The sequence below is a fragment of the Mizuhopecten yessoensis genome, unplaced genomic scaffold (assembly GCF_002113885.1).
Source record: "Mizuhopecten yessoensis strain PY_sf001 unplaced genomic scaffold, ASM211388v2 scaffold3459, whole genome shotgun sequence".
NCBI classification, from domain to species: Eukaryota; Metazoa; Mollusca; class Bivalvia; order Pectinida; family Pectinidae; genus Mizuhopecten; species Mizuhopecten yessoensis.
Genome location: NW_018405055.1, coordinates 406,030 through 426,090, shown reverse-complemented (window position 1 = coordinate 426,090; position 20,061 = coordinate 406,030). Strand labels below are relative to the sequence as shown.

At 36.5% G+C, this 20,061-nt stretch overlaps 1 protein-coding gene across 1 annotated transcript in view; it reads left to right on the top strand.

Moving 5' to 3' along the window:
* Window positions 1-20,061, top strand: part of LOC110447558 (E3 ubiquitin-protein ligase LRSAM1-like) — a 36,640-nt gene that overhangs the window by 434 nt on the left and 16,145 nt on the right. Inside the window, exons 2-19 of the mRNA XM_021493333.1 lie at window positions 573-810; window positions 1,199-1,252; window positions 1,810-1,854; window positions 3,370-3,441; window positions 3,803-3,871; window positions 7,449-7,533; window positions 8,924-9,088; window positions 10,954-11,001; window positions 11,223-11,350; window positions 11,817-11,846; window positions 12,041-12,163; window positions 12,629-12,716; window positions 13,365-13,461; window positions 13,991-14,061; window positions 14,303-14,402; window positions 14,716-14,806; window positions 15,668-15,823; window positions 16,547-16,642. Coding sequence (XP_021349008.1) covers window positions 598-810; window positions 1,199-1,252; window positions 1,810-1,854; window positions 3,370-3,441; window positions 3,803-3,871; window positions 7,449-7,533; window positions 8,924-9,088; window positions 10,954-11,001; window positions 11,223-11,350; window positions 11,817-11,846; window positions 12,041-12,163; window positions 12,629-12,716; window positions 13,365-13,461; window positions 13,991-14,061; window positions 14,303-14,402; window positions 14,716-14,806; window positions 15,668-15,823; window positions 16,547-16,642 — 1,731 coding nt within the window. The 5' untranslated portion in view covers window positions 573-597. The remainder of the gene's footprint in view (window positions 1-572; window positions 811-1,198; window positions 1,253-1,809; window positions 1,855-3,369; window positions 3,442-3,802; window positions 3,872-7,448; window positions 7,534-8,923; window positions 9,089-10,953; window positions 11,002-11,222; window positions 11,351-11,816; window positions 11,847-12,040; window positions 12,164-12,628; window positions 12,717-13,364; window positions 13,462-13,990; window positions 14,062-14,302; window positions 14,403-14,715; window positions 14,807-15,667; window positions 15,824-16,546; window positions 16,643-20,061) is intronic.

Genomic DNA, 20,061 nt, shown 5'->3' with positions numbered 1-20,061 from the left:
GGGGGGGGGGGGTAATAGCCCTATACGTTATTGATATGATAAATACGAACTATATGATATGTACCTGCCCTGAATTTCGTTAGGTCACAGGAACTGGTCACTTTCGTATTTATTTAAGGGTTTTACGTTTTCTATTACGGCCGTTCGACCAATCATTTCATGAGAAAACATAGTAGGGTTATGGTATGAAGTGAAGAATTAGAATAGGACTAGAATAGATCGAAGGAGATAGTTGGAGTATATAAGACAATTACAGTTACAAGATTTCCTTATAGGTTTAAATGTACAGCTGATTATTTTATGTAAGGAACATTTCTTGTTTTCACTCAGTTGCAATGTAACTTCAAAATTCTTACTTTGGAGTATATAAGATAATTTACAATTACAAGATTTCATTATATAGGTTTAAATGTACAGCTGATAAATTATATTAGGAACGCTGATTGATTATATAAGGAATATTTCTTGTTTTCACTCGGTTGCAATGAAACTTCAAAATTCTTACTAATGACTGATCTAAACTCCTTGCTATACTCTTTGTTTCTTGTTATGATTAGATCGGGTTTTTTCAGTTGGTATCTCACACTAAAGGCCTGAATGGGCCATAATGGATCCAAGCAGACATCAATGTCATTGCCATCCAGTCCTTCGTCTGGTAACAATGACATCAGCTCAGATAGTGATTCAGACCAAAATCAGGAGAAGGTAACTCCAAAATTGGAAAAGAAACGGAGCAGCAAGAAGAAGATGTCACTGTTCAGAAGTCAGAGTGCAGGGGCAAAGCGCCGATTGGACCATTTGCTTTACCTGGTAATAGAAAGCTAAAGGAAATCAATAAAGTACTTGTAAGAGCTGTTCATATAAATTTGTACCCCTATCTTGCCTCGGAGCTGCAGAAATTTTGTTTTGAAAAGAATACAAATGTATAATACATTTACTTTTTGTCTACTGAATAGAATTTTGCTAAGAAGAAAGTGCTGTAAAATATGGGATATTATCATTAATACAGATCAAGTTCTGTGACATGCAAACTTTATCTTGTTAACAGTAGTATATACTGTCTAGCACAATGTCTGATATAAAAACCTGTCAGATTTATAGAAATGAACAGATAAAAGCATTTTAATAGCAATATACAAAATTATTTTTTATATAAGCATTGACATATATACTGAAACATGTTTTGTTCGCTTTGTAGGGCCAGGAGAGTCCCGAACCTAACTTTGACCTATCCAATTGTGAAATGTCAGAGGTTTGTAAATATTTAAATCCAAAATAACTTCCTATAAACCATAATGATTCCATCCATTACCACAATCTACCACTCATTTCTACATCAAAGGTTTAAGCCTTTATATAGCTACCTAGTTTTGAAGGACCATGCTAGGTAAGCTGTCTGTCATCTGTCCATCTGCTACCCATCAATAGTATCTTCACATGACTTTTCCTTCTTAACCCCTGAATGGGAAATTAACAATTTGACAGGAAATATCTGAAGGTGGTGGGCATTTAAAATTATCCCACTGGAATGGATGACACCCAATTGCAAGAGAGCTAAGTAACTGTTTTTTTCCTCTCTTAAGTACTGCTAATGTGATTTTACCCACATGCTGCATGCAAGTACATCAAAGGATCAAATTAGTCTGTTTGAATAATCCTTCAATTTTGTCATGATATATTTCAGGGTTGCAGAGAATGTAAGAAAGCTTCAGCACAAAAACGTGTATCTTGTGAAATCTAAAAGTATTTTGCAATGAGAATATTTCTTTGAAATTATATATAAATAAATTCTCTCTTTTATATTTCAAGGTGCCGCCCAATGTATACTCTTTGTGCAAAGTACTCAACAAAGAGGTAGGTGATTATATAATTAGTTCATAATGAAAAATAAATTCATATTATAAAATACCCCAAACTTCGATATTAAAGGACTGCAAATTCAATTGCATACCTTCGTTGCAATAGCAACCACACAGAGGCTTCTAATTGGTTGCAATTTAGAAATTGTTCGATTTCATTCAAAAATAGTATGTAGACACCTGTGGTTAAAGGCATTAATTGCGATCATTTTCTGATGCATCTTTGCGACTATGGGGTAGATATTTATCTATTTTGATAAAAATTGGTATATATAGGAGTATTAGGGGACTGCGAATTCAACAACATAGGTGTTGTTGCCATAGTAACTATATAGCAACCACACAGAGGCTTCTGATTGGTCGAAATTTATATATTGTTTGATTTTTATTAAAATTGGTATATTGGGGTATTAGGAGACTGCAAATTCAACTGCATAGGTTTCGTTGCCATACCAACAATATGGAGGCTTCAGATTTATCGAAATTCAGATATTGTTCGATTTCACTCAAATTTAGTATGAAGGTGCACATGTTTTATGCCATTGTGATCCTTTTCTGATGTATCTTTGCAACAATGGGGGCAGTTTGGGGGACTTCAATAATGGTCCCCCATTACAATTAGTACTTGTTCCAAGATATCTTTATTGATTAAAAGTCACAAATATATCAATTGGGAATGTCCTGTCTGTCCTCAAATAATTTTTAGAATAAGTATTAATTGAACAAATTAATTTGATTTACAGAAATATAAATATAAAAGCATATTTGTCTCTGAGTTCAATGTCATTACTTTTAAAATGTTGAAGCCTAATTAAATATACATTTAGGGTTCATACATGTAGTTTCTCGATACACTGGACATAGCGGTTCAAAAGGAAATATTGAAGTCTGGTTTTGTTGACTTTCCCTGCTTCTTTAAGTTCTTGCACATTATTTTAATGATTTAAAGACTGAAAAATGTATGTTTCACACATCAATCATGTAGAGGGAACCTACTTTATAGAAGTCATCTATCTAGAACTCCTTCTAGTCATTGCATTGTTTATAGTAGTATATAGAATTGCTGGTATTCTCATTACAGGGTATACATATATATATATAACCAACAAAATGCTGCTGAAGTATAAGTACAATGAAAGCTTTCACATGACATTACAATATTCCCGTCATTATGATTATAAGATGTTAGAGGGATACTTAGAACATACATCAACTTGATAAGAGCGATACAGCTAGTTATGTACCTATGGAATGTGGTATTTCTGTGTGGTCTAAGGAAATGTTTTTCTTGGGTTGCCAAATTATTAACTCTACTACAACAAAGATTAATATATATTGTATTATATGACTTTAGTTTTGCCCTAGCTAATGGCTAATAACTACCTCTCTGAATTAAATTTGGAATTCCACAGAAATATAGCATTCTGGATGGTCACATATATACAACTGGAAACAGCATTTTTGGTTTTGCTATACATTTGTTTATGTACATGGTATTGTTTGTTTCCAGGCATTGCTTTTGAATGACAACTGGATATTGGGGTTAGATCACAGTAAGGTGGGAGATCTCAAAATGCTGAGGGTAAGTAACAGGAAAAAGGTGGAATGTGATACAAAAATCAAAGTTTACTTGCTACATTTTGTAAGATAATGGACTTTTATATTTTTTGTTTTAAATTTTGTTGTTTTTATATTTAAGGAAGAAGTACTGCAGGGATTATTTTTATAATTGAGATATTTGTACATATCAGATCCCTGGAGAGATAAAATTGGTTAAGTCCAGGGGTCAAAGTTCAACATATGCTTTTAAGGAGACCTATGCTATTGAAATCATTTTTCTCAATTTCGATACTAGGTAATTGGTTAACATATTCCTCTTGCCTGAAGAGTCTGTCAGGTTTCTATTTTTTTTGCTACTAACATGCAAACATATGTTAATTTAGGTTTTGGATCTTCATAATAACAAAGTCAAATTACTGCCTTTTGAACTTGGTGGTTCGTCAAAACTGCAGGTAAGTGTCTTTTTTATAATGTTTGAAAATTATAAATGCACTGTAAAGTTTTATGTTCTTGATTTTTAATTTTGAAGGTATCCTCCGTTTATTATTTCGAAGTATCATTTCAGTAAATTAATAAGATGTCATTGATTCATTTCAGTTTATTGACGAGGTGTGAATTAAATGAACTTGATCTTTTCAGCCACTAAAAAGAGGGTTATTTCACTATCTCAGCCCCCAATAATCAGGTTATCCCACTACCACAGTCACCACTAATCAGGTTGTCCCACTATCTCAGTCACCACTAATCAGGTTGTCCTACTATCACAGTCACCACTAATCAGGTTGTCCCACTATCACAGTCATAACTAATCAGGTTGTCCCACTATCTCAGTCACCACTAATCAGGTTGTCCTTCTATCTCAGTCACAACTAATCAGGTTGTCCCACTAGCTCAGTCACCACTAATCAGGTTGTCCTACTATCTCAGTCACCACTAATCAGGTTGTCCTTCTATCTCAGTCACAACTAATCAGGTTGTCCCCCTAGCTCATGAGCCCCCCCTAATCAGGTTGTCCCACTATCTCAGTCACCCCTAATCAGGTTGTCCTACTATCTCAGTCACACCTAATCAGGTTGTCCCACTAGCTCATGAGCCCCCACTAATCAGGTTGTCCTACTATCACAGTCACCACTAATCAGGTTGTCCTATTATCTCAGTCACCACAAATCAGATTGTCCTACTATCACAGTCACCACTAATCAGGTTGTCCCACTATCACAGTCACCACTAATCAGGGTGTCCCAATATCTCAGTCACCACTAATCCAGTTGTCCCACTATCACAGTCACCACTAATCAGGTTGTCCCACTATAACAGTCACCACTAATCAGGTTGTCCTACTATCACAGTCACCACTAATCAGGTTGTCCCACTATCACAGTCACAACTAATCAGGTTGTCCCACTATCACAGTCACCACTAATCAGGTTTTCCCACTATCTAAGTCACCACAAATCAGGTTGTCCTACTATCACAGTCACCACTTATCAGGTTGTCCTACTAAAACAATCAACACTAATCAGGTTGTCCTACTATCACAGTCACCACTAATCAGGTTATCCCAATATCTCAGTCACCACTAATCCAGTTGTCCCACTATCTCAGTCACCACAAATCAGGTTGTCACACTATCACAGTCACCACTAATCAGGTTGTCACACTATCACAGTCATCACTAATTAGGTTGTCCCAATATCTCAGTCACCACTAATCAGGTTGTCCCAATATCTCAGTCACCACTTATCAGGTTGTCCTACTATCACAGTCACCACTAATCTGCTTATCCAACTATCACAATCAACACTAATCATGTTGTCCCACTATCTCAGTCCCCACAAATCAGGTTGTCCCACTGTCACAGTCACCACTAATCAGGCTATCCCACTATCACAGTCACAACTAATCAGGTTGTCCCGCTATCTCAGTCACCACTAATCCAGTAGTCCCACTATCTCAGTCACCCCAAATCAGGTTGTCCCACTGTCACAGTCACCACTAATCAGGCTATCCCACTATCACAGTCACAACTAATCAGGTTGTCCCGCTATCTCAGTCAACACTAATCATATTGTCCCACTATCTCAGTCCCCACTAATCCAGTTGTCACACTATCACAGACACCACTAATCAGGTTGTCCCACTATCTCAGTCACCACTTATCAGGTTGTCCTAATATCTCAGTCACCACTAATCCAGTTGTCCCACTATCTCAGTCACCACTAATCATGTTGTCCCACTATCACAGTCACCACTAAACAGGTTGTCCCACTATCACAGTCACCATTATTCAGGTTATCCCATTATCACAGTCACCACTAATCAGGTTGTCCAACTATCACAGTCACCACTAATCAGGTTGTCCCACTATCACAGTCACCACTAATCAGGTTGTCCCACTATCTCAGTCACCACTAATCAGGTTGTCCCACTATCACAGTCACCACTAATCAGGTTGTCCCACTATCACAGTCACCACTAATCAGGTTGTCCCACTATCACAGTCACCACTAATCAGGTTGTCCCACTATCACAGTCACCACTAATCAGGTTGTCCCACTATCTCAGTCACCACTAATCAGGTTGTCCCACTATCTCAGTCACCACTAATCAGGTTGTCCCACTATCACAGTCACCACTAATCAGGTTGTCCCACTATCACAGTCACCACTAATCAGGTTGTCCCACTATCACAGTCACCACTAATCAGGTTGTCCCACTATCACAGTCACCACTAATCAGGTTGTCCCACTATCACAGTCACCACTAATCAGGTTGTCCCACTATCACAGTCACCACTAATCAGGTTGTCCCACTATCACAGTCACCACTAATCAGGTTGTCCCACTATCTCAGTCACCACTAATCAGGTTGTCCCACTATCACAGTCACCACTAATCAGGTTGTCCCACTATCACAGTCACCACTAATCAGGTTGTCCCACTATCACAGTCACCACTAATCAGGTTGTCCCACTATCTCAGTCACCACTAATCAGGTTGTCCCACTATCACAGTCACCACTAATCAGGTTGTCCCACTATCACAGTCACCACTAATCAGGTTGTCCCACTATCACAGTCACCACTAATCAGGTTGTCCCACTATCACAGTCACCACTAATCAGGTTGTCCCACTATCACAGTCACCACTAATCAGGTTGTCCCACTATCACAGTCACCACTAATCAGGTTGTCCCACTATCACAGTCACCACTAATCAGGTTGTCCCACTATCTCAGTCACCACTAATCAGGTTGTCCCAATATCTCAGTCACCACTAATCCAGTTGTCCCACTATCTCGGTCACCACTAATCATGTTGTCCCACTATCACAGTCACCACTTATCAGGTTGTCCCACTATCACAGTCACCATTATTCAGGTTATCCCATTATCACAGTCACCACTAATCAGGTTGTCCAACTATCACAGTCACCACTAATCAGGTTGTCCCACTATCACAGTCACCACTAATCAGGTTGTCCTATTATCACAGTCACCACTAATCAGGCTATCCCACTATCACAGTCACAACTAATCAGGTTGTCCCACTATCACAGTCACCACTAATCCAGTTGTCCCACTATCTCAGTCACCACTAATCATGTTGTCCCACTAATCAGGTTGTCCCACTATCACAGTCACCACTAATCAGGTTGTCCCACTATCTCAGTCACCACTAATCAGGTTGTCCCACTATCTCAGTCACCACTAATCCAGTTGTCCCACTATCACAGTCACCACTAATCAGGTTATCCCATTGGTGTTTTAAAGGACAGAATTATCTTTTTCTATTAAAGATTGTCTTGGTATTCCAGTAGTATTGTTTAATTAAGGCACTTTTGTTGGGAATGAAGGTGATTTAATATCAATGTTGTATTATTTTTATATCAATTGAAAATTGAATATAGAAATACCACAGGGTCTATTAGATATGATTGCCTCCTTAGTTAACACGTTCTGGTCCTCTCAAACTTAGTGCGTTCATTTATGTTCGAAAACTTTTATTTAAATTTTGGTGTTTATTTCCAGGTTTTAAATCTAGAAAATAATAGATTGGGACGGTTACCTGACAGCCTTACAAAACTACGCCATCTCCAGACCTTGAATGTAAAAGGTAAGGTGTCCTTCATTGTTCGTGATCATAGTCTTTTTAAATTTAAGACCATTTTCTAGATGTATTAGACAATAAAATGGATGAAACTTTCTTATATTTTGTAGATCTATTATGCAAAATATATATTGACAATCATAATGTCATGATTGTCCCATCCTTATTGAATAATAACTGATGAGTTAAGGATATCTGGTCATGACGCAATGGTATTCATTGTGATACCTATAACTGATGAGTTATGGATATCTGGTCATGAGGCAATGGTATTCATTGTGATACCTATAACTGATGAGTTAAGGATATCTGGTCTTGAGGCAATGGTATTCATTGTGATACATATAACTGATGAGTTAAGGATATCTGGTCATGACGCAATGGTATTCATTGTGATACCTATAAATGATGAGTTAAGGATATCTGGTCATGAGGCAATGGTATTAATTGTGATACCTATAACTGATGAGTTAAGGATATCTTGTCATGACGCAATGGTATTCATTGTGATACCTATAACTGATGAGTTATGGATATCTGGTCATGATGCAATGGTATTCATTGTGATACCTATAACTGATGAGTTATGGCTATCTGGTCATGAGGCAATGGTATTCATTGTGATACCTATAACTGCTGAGTTGAGGATATCTGGTCATGAGGCAATGGTATTCATTGTGATACCTATAACTGATGAGTTAAGGATATCTGGTCATGAGGCAATGGTATTCATTGTGATACCTATAACTGATGAGTTAAGGATATCTGGTCATGAGGCAATGGTATTCATTGTGATACCTATAACTGATGAGTTAAGGATATCTGGTCATGAGGCAATGGTATTCATTGTGATACCTATAACTGATGAGTTAAGGATATCTGGTCATGAGGCAATGGTATTCATTGTGATACCTATAACTGATGAGTTAAGGATATCTGGTCATGAGGCAATGGTATTCATTGTGATACCTATAACTGATGAGTTAAGGATATCTGGTCATGAGGCAATGGTATTCATTGTGATACCTTAGTTGTTGGTACCCTTTTTGTTTGACTGGACAGAACTATTTATCTGCTTTAAGTCATCTTTATTAGGCAAACGAGGTCAGATTTCTAATTAATGTAGTTAAGTTGGGTTATATGAATGCAATATAACGCCTAATTACATGCATACTTTTGTTTAAACTTCAGTACCATCTCATTAAGCATTGAAATCTCAATTTCATAGATACAGCATGCACAGTGACCATTCCGATTGGTCAATAATGCAATTTTTATCTTCCGCTTAGTAAAAAATAATAAAAAAATAATGTAATCAATGTAACTAAACAAAGTTGATGAGAGTCTTATTTCATTGATAAAGAATCTTATTTGTTTTCACCTGAATCTTTTACAGGCAATAAATTCAAGATATTTCCGATGAGCATTTGTAGAATGAAGAGTCTACGGCTACTGGATATATCCGATAATCTTATCACCTCTTTACCGAAAGAACTATGTCAAGTTGTAACGTTAGAAACTATAATACTGGATGCTGAAAAAATGACATATCCTCCAGCAGGTAATTAAAACTATTTTTTTCACACAAAATATGTACACAAACAGTAGTGAGGGCCTATTCCAGTCCTTGGATGCAGTCTAGACTTGAGTGTAAATATTTACATTTGTTCTGCATTGCCACTGATATACACCAACCATCATTGGTTGTTAGTCGTGAGACTGTAGCTTTTATGTCTGGTGTTATGATTATGTTATCATAAAACTTGAGATGTTGTAGTTTATAAACAGTGGGCATCACTGGCTGTTAACTACTCCATTGATTAAGGATCCTCGTACCACTGTCAAAAGCTGTAACTACACATTGGAAACAGTTCTTTCTGTCATGACTATAGCTTTGATAAATATTTTCTAAGAAGACTGAGCTACTTGATCAACAAAGGTGTTCTGACTATACAGTTATATCAAAAACAATCTTAAAGGGATCTTACTGTATACATGAAAACACACAGTGCAGTGGTACAGGGATACAGTGTAGTGGTACAGGGATACAGTGTAGTGGGACAGGGATACAGTGCAATGGGACAGGGATATAGTGTAGTGGGACAGGGATACAGTATAGTGGGACAGGGATATAGTGTAGTGGGACAGGGATACAGTGTAGTGGGACAGGGATACAGTGTAGTGGGGCAGGAACAGGGATACAACTTGCATTGGGACAGGGATACCGTGCATTGGGACAGGGATACAGTGTAGTGGGACAGGAATACAGTGCAGTGGGACAGGGATACAGTGGAGTGGGACAGGGATTCAGTGCAGTGGAAAGGGATACAGTGTAGTGGGACAGAGATACAGTGCAGTGGGACAGGGATACAGTGCAGTGGGACAGGGATATAGTGTAGTGGGACAGGGATACAGTATAGTGGGACAGGGATACAGTGTAGTGGGACAGGGATACAGTGCATTGGGACAGGGATACAGTGTAGTGGGACAGAGATACAGTGCAGTGGGGCAGGGATACAGTGCAGTGGGACAGGGATATAGTGTAGTGGGACAGGGATACAGTGTAGTGGGACAGGGATACAGTGCAATGGGACAGTGATATAGTGTAGAGGGACAGAGATACAGTATAGTGGGACAGGGATACAGTGCAATGGGACAGGGATACAGTGCATTGGGACAGGGATACAGTGTAGTGGGACAGGGATACGGTGTAGTGGGACAGGAATACAGTGAAGTGGGACAGGGATATAGTGTAGTGGGACAGGGATTAAGTGAAGTGGAAAGGGATACAGTGTAGTGGGGCAGGAACAGGGAAACAACTTGCATTGGGACAGGGATACAGCGCAATGGGACAGTGATACAGTGTAGTGAGACAGGGATACAGTGTAATGGGAAAGGAATACAGTGCAGTGGGACAGGGATACAGTGCAGTGGGACAGGGATAATTAAAACTCTACCTTATAAAACTTCAGGCTTAGTGGATTTATAATATTATTGACTGCAATCCATTTAAGAAGATCTAGGACTATAAATGAAATACAATGTACCTGTACATGTGATTTAACTTAATGTTGGCATTTAAGGCATTCCAATGACGCTATTTAAGCCATACTTCACACAGTACTCTTGATTTGGTGAAAAAAACTGTAATTTTTCTTTTTTTATGAATTTTCACAAGAAGCAATAAAAAATAGTTGCGAATATCCTGATGTTTTAAAAATTGCTTTAAAAGTTTTATAAAAAGACATCAAACTACAAAAACAAAGAATAATTAGTTTCATGGAATACTTAATATTACATTAAGCTCTCCTGTTTGCCTGTTTACTTGTTTCTGATAAGTTGATACATCTAACGACCAATATATACCTAGGTAGTATGTTACTGTAATTATAACACTTTTCTATGGAATTTCTGTCTTTCTTACAGATGTCTGTTGTCAGGGTACTGAGGCCATAATGCAGTTTCTGTGTGATGGTAAGTAGCAGAATATTTCTTCAACTTTCAACATGAACAAAAATTCATGCCACTTTTATTCATAAAGAAATGTCATATTCCTATATATGTGAATGTACACCCCTTGAATTTTTTGGGGAAATAAGTGACCTACTGTATATCATCACTACATCATCATTTGAGAACATATATACTTTACAATTTAACAGAGTTTACACATCATGTAATGTTGTTTTTATTAGAGAGTAGAGTGGAGTACCTGGCACCGTCCAATTTCCTGTTAAGGGTGCTTGATTCTCCTGATGACTCTTCTCCAAGTGGTGTGAATGACTCCTTACGCCAAACGGCTGCGGAGGAGAAAATACTGCTGGTGAGTCGTTACATTTCGATATTTCAATCCGATATAAATATATCAAATGAATAAACTAATTGATAATTTTTACTGTGTCGGTGATTAATGAAGTTGAAGCCTTAAAAATATTTCCATATATACAAATTCCCAATTTTGTATATATATCTAGTAAATAGATTAACAAACACAACAAACAGTACAACCCCATTAATCCCCCTATATATTACCTTGAACGAGTTAAAATTCCAGGGCTTAATGATAGTCAAAATGTTTTGTCATTTCCAGATTTTGATGAATGTTTTAACATATATAATTAGTATCATGATACCTCATATGACTGTGTTTTGTATTCTTATGTCAAAGGTCAAGACCATTGTTAAAAGTGCTAGAGATTTGAAATAAGGAAACATGGAGAGGTGGTGTCTGACCGACATTTTTTTGTTAAAAATATTTTACTTATTGACATTTTATTTACTTTTTCCAGAAAACCTTGGAAGATCAACGTACACAAACGGTAATACTTTCTCCTGATATCATCTAATGACTTCGCTTCCTTTTTCAATTTGTATTATTGTTTTGTCATTGACGACATTATACGTTTCAATTGACCGTATATATTATTTTTTGTTGAAATAGAAATAACTTGAAGCTATTGACCATTACATGTTTACGGAAGACACTTATGATGTGTGGCTCTGTTTGGTACAGGAGAAGAAGCGACTGGAGAAGATAGAGTTGGAGCGTAACCTAGCAGAGAACCAGAGAGAGCAGGCCTACCTGGCCAGTCTGGCCCAAAACCGCAAGCAGTCCTTCATTGACATGGTAGCTGAGGTAGGCATTGATATCACACTTTCAATATTGACACAGTATAAGAAACAAGAACTTGCTGCTCCATCATATCTACGTATTGACATTTGTTTTGTACATGTTTCTTACTTTGTCATACCTCAACACATTTGTTAAATATCTTCATTTATTTTATCGCTAATTAATGTAAACACAAAAAGGTCATCAGTCAAGTGTCTGGTGTCCCCATATTGGTGGTGGGGTTTAAAGTAGTTTTTAATCGTTAGTATTTGTGCATCCTGGGAAGAAATAGTGGTGCTGGAGACCATAGAAAGTACCTCTCTTACACACACCCTCCCACTATATTTCTGGGAAGCCCTTCAAGTTGAACTTGTGATTGTTTATCTTTTATTATCATTTTCCTTTTGAGATTCCAAAAATATTCACTTATCTTGACTTACATATAATGTAACTCCTTTTATTGTCACTGTAATATTTGTGTATTGACAGGACCAGAATAAGATTGAGCGTGAGTTGGAGGAGTTAAGTATGAAGAAGGATGAAGAGAGAAGCAGACTGCTGACAGACCTGAAAATGAGTAGGAATTTCTATTGGATAGCTATCATAATTACTGAAATGATTTACTGCATGATTATCAAAATTAAAAAATCTAAATTTATTGCATTTTTCTTAAGGTTTTGTCTAAAGTAACATCGTTTTCATGCATATTATGAAAAATGATTGGAGGATAATTATATTTAGACTGTAAATCTATTTACTTGGTGGATGCAAGGTATAAGATTATTGTCACTGGTAAATTGTTTTACTGAATATTATAGCGCTAGAACAATGATACTTTAATAATGATAATTGGATATTTCTGTGGAATATTTGCTGCATTACTGTCAGTATTGTTTTCCCCACAGCTGAACATCTGGGCCCAGTTGCATGTTCAATAGGTGATAGCTTATTCAGTTAAAAGCGCATTTTTTTTTTATATCTTTAAAACACAATCATTAATTGAGTTAAAACTGTTCATATAGCAAATATTGGAGTAAAATGACATGCCAAGGTACAAGGAGTTTTGTTGTGTATTGACCAAATTGTTAGAGATTGAAAAATGTTGTTATACAGTGATAAAACTAATCACCTTTTGAACTCCGGGCTCTGATGGTCAGTGATATTGACATACTCTTCATGTAAGGAGGTTATTGTAACTCATTACAAATTTATGTTGGGTTAAAAGTTGAGGAAGGGACCAATAACCTGATTCAAAAGATGTTAGAAATGAATGAGAAAGCCAGGAAAAATGAGGAATTACTGGACCAACTGGAGAATGAAAGGTACGTTCTTTTCTGTGACGATGTGGATATTAAAGAAGGAAGTTGTAATATCGATAGGAAGATGTAATATTGATAGGAAGATGTAATATCGATAGGAAGATGTAATATCGATAGGAAGATGTTATATCGATAGGAAGATGTTATATCGATAGGAAGATGTAATATCGATAGGAAGATGTAATATCGATAGGAAGATGTAATATCCATAACTGTATCGCTAATAATTACAATATCATGACAATTAAAGACTATGTGAAAGGGGGGAAATAATTGTGTTGTTTCACTATTTCTTAAAATGATGTACATAGTTATTCTATATGTTCATTTAAGTTCAAAAATACTTGGTATTTAACTTTTTGCCTTTGAACAATAATGGACATTACCAGCCATTTGTAGTGATTTCACCAAAGATTTGGATGCAAAGTCTTTTGTTGTTGTTTGTGTAGTACAGTTTAAATCTGTACAAATGATTACATAAAAAAGAAATTTGGTTGATTCAATATGTAACATTGACTGTTTTGTGTTTTAGGATTGAGAAGGAAGAACTATTTGTTGTCCGATGGGAAGAAGTGCAGAACTTGAGAAAGAAGGAAGTTCTAGGTAATTATATACCATTTGGTCTTTATCAAATACTAGTCACACAATGGGCAAAGAAAGGTGTGGATTCTCTATGTTATTTTAGTAAATCCTTGTAATGCATTATGTAGTATTAATGTTCCTTTGGAAGATGTTAACTGATTCTTTATGATGAACACTTAACATTTGGTCAATCTTTGTTGATTCTTAACATTGTACCAGCTTTATTTTAGTAAATCTTTGTTGATTCTTAACATTGTACCAGATGCAATGAAATACATCCTGACTGAGACAGAGGGCTTTGAGAAGTTACGACAAGACTACACCACTAACAAAGAATTTACTATGCAAAAGGCTCTTGAAGAGTAAGTGATTCTCTGTAGTATATTAGAGGTGCCAAATATTTTTGCAAGCACAATGACTAGGACTAGTTGATTCTAAATATTTTTAAACAACAGAAGCTAATGTTTTTTTTACCACTTTTTTTATCACAATTTCTTTGAGGAATAATATTGTCAAATTAATTATTCCTAAATTTTACCGGTCACTGTTAAGAAAGTTTTATTTTAATTTTGTAAAAAAAAAAAAAAACCCCATTAATACTAGTGAGTAATACCACATAATTATAAGTATATTGAGCAATTTATTGAGATTAATATTTAACTTGGTATTTAACAGTGAGGCTATGCTGGCCAGTGGACAGGTTGAGAGCATTTTGTACCACAGAGAAGTTGGAAACATGGTAATGCTGGACATCCTTAAGGAACAGGTATGTAGTTGGTTGATATTCAAGATATTTTAGAATTTGCACTCATTTTAATTTGGGGGGTTGGGGGGGGGAGCAAAATAAAATAAGCATTATTATTTTTTCTGTTTTACAGTATCCCATAATCATTGATTGCAAAATACATGTGAAATGAGTTTCTATTCTACAAAAATAGTGAAACAAACACTTTATGAAAATATTCAGGTTCATATTGGAGCATGCATCCTTAACATATTTAATTCAAGATATTTTATTGCTTCCAAAACAAAAGGATTAGACAACAGGCTTAAGTCTATATAAGACTTCTCCCATTCCGGTTTCAGCATGATGTGGTATAAGTAGATATAAATATTAAAATAGGGGTTATGATGGACAGGTGATACAGATTTACTATTTATTTATACAGTTATAAGAGTATGACTAATTTTGGGAATATTGATTGTTAAATTAACTGAGGCTTGAAAATCTATAACTGGATTGATTGAAATTTTAGATATGAAAAGGTAAAACAATAACAAACATACAATTATATTACATTCACACTACTGTACAATATCAATTAATACACGTACTCACTTTCCTAAATACACACAATATATTAACATAAACAAACACCAGTTAAACATGGATACACCACTCAAACCCTATAGTACTCATCATAAATATATTGATATAAACCATAATATTATCTCTGCAAAGCCGTCATGTAAATACCACCCTATATTTGTTCTTTTTACAAATTATATAGGGCGCTATATAAATGTTGTATATTATTATAGATAGTGTGTATGGTCAAACGGCCCTAGCTCACAACGATAAACACACATGATATACTAACAGTTATATGTTTGCTTGCCTCCACAGGGACAGTTACAGCGCGAGGCGTTTGAGGCGCTCCAGCTCCAGAAAGACACCAAGCACCAGAGAATTAGTACTCAGATTGCACTTATACAGGAAGAGTTGATGAATCTGACTGCTGTGGAAATCGAGAAACGCTCACTACGCACGGAAGAAGAAATTGTATGTACAGCTAGCTACCATAGAGTGCAAGAAAAACTATATGTCATGTCAATCATCAAAGTTCAAAACACATCTTAATTTGTGGGGTATTGTATGCATATGTAGAAGATATTCACCATGCTATAAGAAAAATGCTTACATTCTGAATAGTTCTGAACATATTTCTTGAATTGATGGGTTTAGAATAACCATGCTGAATGAAATGTTGGTTTCGACAAATTCATTTATAACAATCAGCATAGTCTAACCACTTTCTACACAGTGATTAGTTTATCACATAAAATGTACACGAAAGTGTGCGTTTGTCTTTGTATATTTTGTTTATGTATGGATTTTTGCTCAATCTATATACATAGTTCACACATGGTTATCTAATTTAAATAGTTTATACTGTACATGATTATAAAGTTTTTATAGTTCATACACAGTTGTTTAGTTTGTATAGTTTACACAGTTATTTAGTTTATACAAGGTTATTTAATAGTTTATAAACGGTTATTTAGTAAATTTCAAGTCATTAAGATTATACACGGTTATTTAGTATGTACAGTTTTTTTTCTAGAGAGTGATATTTCTGTATATTTTTGAACACATCGGCAAACATTTTTGTTCAAGTAACACTTCAGACCTTCCAATTCCAAATAAAACAGAAAACTCAGTGCTGTATAATATGTTTTTCATAAACACTAAAATGTGTATGAAATTGTGATGTAATTGTTGCAGAATGTGGTGGCCGAGAAGAGGATTGCTTTAATAGAGCTGTTATCACAGCTGATGTGTGAACAGGAGAAACGCCAGATTTTACTGAAGAGACGCTTGGTGAGTAAACATTCACTGAACCTTAGACTGTCATCTAATTGTGGAAACATTCACTGAACCTTAGGCTGTCATCTAATTGTGGAAACATCCACTGAACCTTAGGCTGTCACCTAATTGAGGAAACATTCACTGAACCTTAGGCTATCACCTATTTGTGGAAACATTCAGTGAACCTTAGGCTGTCACCTAATTGAGGAAACATTCACTGACCCTTAGGCTGTCGCCTAATTGTCGAAACATTCACTGAACCTTAGGCTGTCATCTAATTGTGGAAACATTCACTGAACTTTAGGCTGTCACCTAATTGTGGCAACATTCACTGAACTTTAGGCTGTCACCTAATTGTGGAAAGATTCACTGAACCTTAGACTGTCACCTAATTGTGGAAAATTTCACTGAACCTTAGGCTGTCACCTATAATGTAATTGTTGCAGAATGTGGTGGCCGAGAAGAGGATTGTTTTAATAGAGCTGTTATCACAGCTGATGTGTGAACAGGAGAAACGCCAGATTTTACTGAAGAGACGCTTGGAGAGTAAACATTCACTGAACCTTAGACTGTCACCTAATTGTGGAAAATTTCACTGAACCTTAGGCTGTCACCTATAATGTAATTGTTGCAGAATGTGGTGGCCGAGAAGAGGATTGCTTTAATAGAGCTGTTATCACAGCTGATGTGTGAACAGGAGAAACGCCAGATTTTACTGAAGAGACTCTTGGTGAGTAAACATTCACTGAACCCTAGACTGTCATCTAATTGTGGAAACTTTCACTGAACATTAGGCTGTCACCTAATTGTGGAAAGATTCACTGAACCTTAGACTGTCACCTAATTGTGGAAAATTTCACTGAACCTTAGGCTGTCACCTATAATTCCATCAGTGGCCATTAAGTCCCTTAATATAACTCAAATTCCAAGTCATCAGATCAGTGAAAAATAAAAACACTAAAGGCCCATCAACTCGGTCAAAGATCACTAATTTAAAAGCAACCCACATATAATTTATGAACTGCTGTTTAAAATGAATCTGAACCTTAGGCTGTCATCTAATTGTGGAAAAATTCACTGAACCTTAGGCTGTCACCTATAATGTAATTGTTGCAGAATGTGGTGGCCGAGAAGAGGATTGCTTTAATAGACCTGTTATCACAGCTGATGGGTGAACAGGAGAAACGCCAGATTTTACTGAAGAGACGCTTGGTGAGTAACCATTCACTGAACCTTAGACTGTCATCTAATTGTCGAAACATTCACTGAACCTTAGGCTGTCATCTAATTGTGGAAAAATTCACTGAACCTTAGGCTGTCACCTATAATGTAATTGTTGCAGAATGTGGTGGCCGAGAAGAGGATTGCTTTAATAGACCTGTTATCACAGCTGATGGGTGAACAGGAGAAACGCCAGATTTTACTGAAGAGACGCTTGGTGAGTAAACATTCTCTGAACCTTAGACTGTCATCTAATTGTCGAAACATTCACTGAACCTTAGGCTGTCATCTAATTGTGGAAAAATTCACTGAACCTTAGGCTGTCACCTAATTTTGGAAACATTCACTGAACCTTAGGCTATCACCTATTTGTGGAAACATTCAGTGAACCTTAGGCTGTCACCTAATTGAGGAAACATTCACTGAACCTTAGGCTATCACCTATTTGTGGAAACATTCAGTGAACCTTAGGCTGTCACCTAATTGAGGAAACATTCACTGACCCTTAGGCTGTCGCCTAATTGTCGAAACATTCACTGAACCTTAGGCTGTCACCTATAATGTAATTGTTGCAGAATGTGGTGGCCGAGAAGAGGATTGTTTTAATAGAGCTGTTATCACAGCTGATGTGTGAACAGGAGAAACGCCAGATTTTACTGAAGAGACTCTTGGTGAGTAAACATTCACTGAACCTTAGGCTGTCATCTAATTGTGGAAAAATTCACTGAACCTTAGGCTGTCACCTATAATGTAATTGTTGCAGAATGTGGTGGCCGAGAAGTGGATTGCTTTAATAGAGCTGTTATCACAGCTGATGTGTGAACAGGAGAAACGCCAGATTTAACTGAAGAGACGCTTGGTGAGTAAACATCACTGAACCTTAGACTGTCATCTAATTGTGGAAACTTTCACTGAACCTTAGGCTGTCACCTAATTTTGGAAACATTCACTGAACCTTAGGCTATCACCTATTTGTGGAAACATTCAGTGAACCTTAGGCTGTCACCTAATTGAGGAAACATTCACTGAACCTTAGGCTGTCGCCTAATTGTGGAAACATTCACTGAACCTTAGGCTGTCACCTATAATTCCATCAGTGGCCATTAAGTCTCTTAATATAACTCAAATTCCAAGTCATCAGATCAGTGAAAAATAAAAACACTAAAGGCCCATCAACTCGGTCAAAGATCACTAATTTAAAAGCAACCCACATATAATTTATGAACTGCTGTTTAAAATGAATCCTATTTATTTTTTTTTTATTATACTGTAGTTGCAACTTGTATTTGGCTTCTGGACCAGATGCTGATCCTGAATAATTTAAAAGGGTAGTGTTCAAGAATTTTGAAAGCTATTAATTATAATGTCAATTAAGGCAAATCAATTGGGCTCTGTGATTTCATGCATCGGTGAGTTTTCTGGGTAACATCTTCAAAACTTTTCATATATCTATACAAAATTTTAAAAACATATCAATGTTGTATCCTAGTATTACTTGCTGCAATGAGAAAGTTCTCATTTTCAATACCTTATCGTCTACCAGGAAAACAAATAACAATCAAATGTGAAATGTGGTTTCCCCACTGGTTAAGGCACTGCACTCATAGTGGTTTTTGAGATTGGCAAATTATTATTTTCCATATTTTTCTATTATCATTGAAATAATTAGCAAAAAATACTACATTTTGTTCTTAAAATTTTGCTTTTTTAGGTCACCTGAGCTTTAGCTCAAGTGACCTATTGCTATCCGTTTTCGTCCGTCGTCGTCCGTCGTCCGTCGTCCGTCGTCCATCGTCCGTCGTCCGTCGTCCGTTAACATTTTACATTTCAAACTTAAAGTCAAGTTCTGCTGGGCCGATTGAACTGAAAGTTGGTAGGAATGATCGCCTCATGGTCCTGACAAAGTGTTGTTATTTTTCGGGTCGATCAGAAATCCAATATGGCCGCCACGGCCGCCATTTTGAAAACCTATTTCAAACTTAAAGTCAAGTTCTGCTGGACCGATTGAACTGAAAGTTGGTAGGAATGATCGCCTCATGGTCCTGACAAAGTGTTGTTATTTTTCGGGTCGATCAGAAATCCAATATGGCCGCCACGGCCGCCATTTTGAAAACCTATTTCAAACTTAAAGTCAAGTTCTGCTGGACCGATTGAACTGAAAGTTGGTAGGAATGATCGCCTCATGGTCCTGACAAAGTGTTGTTATTTTT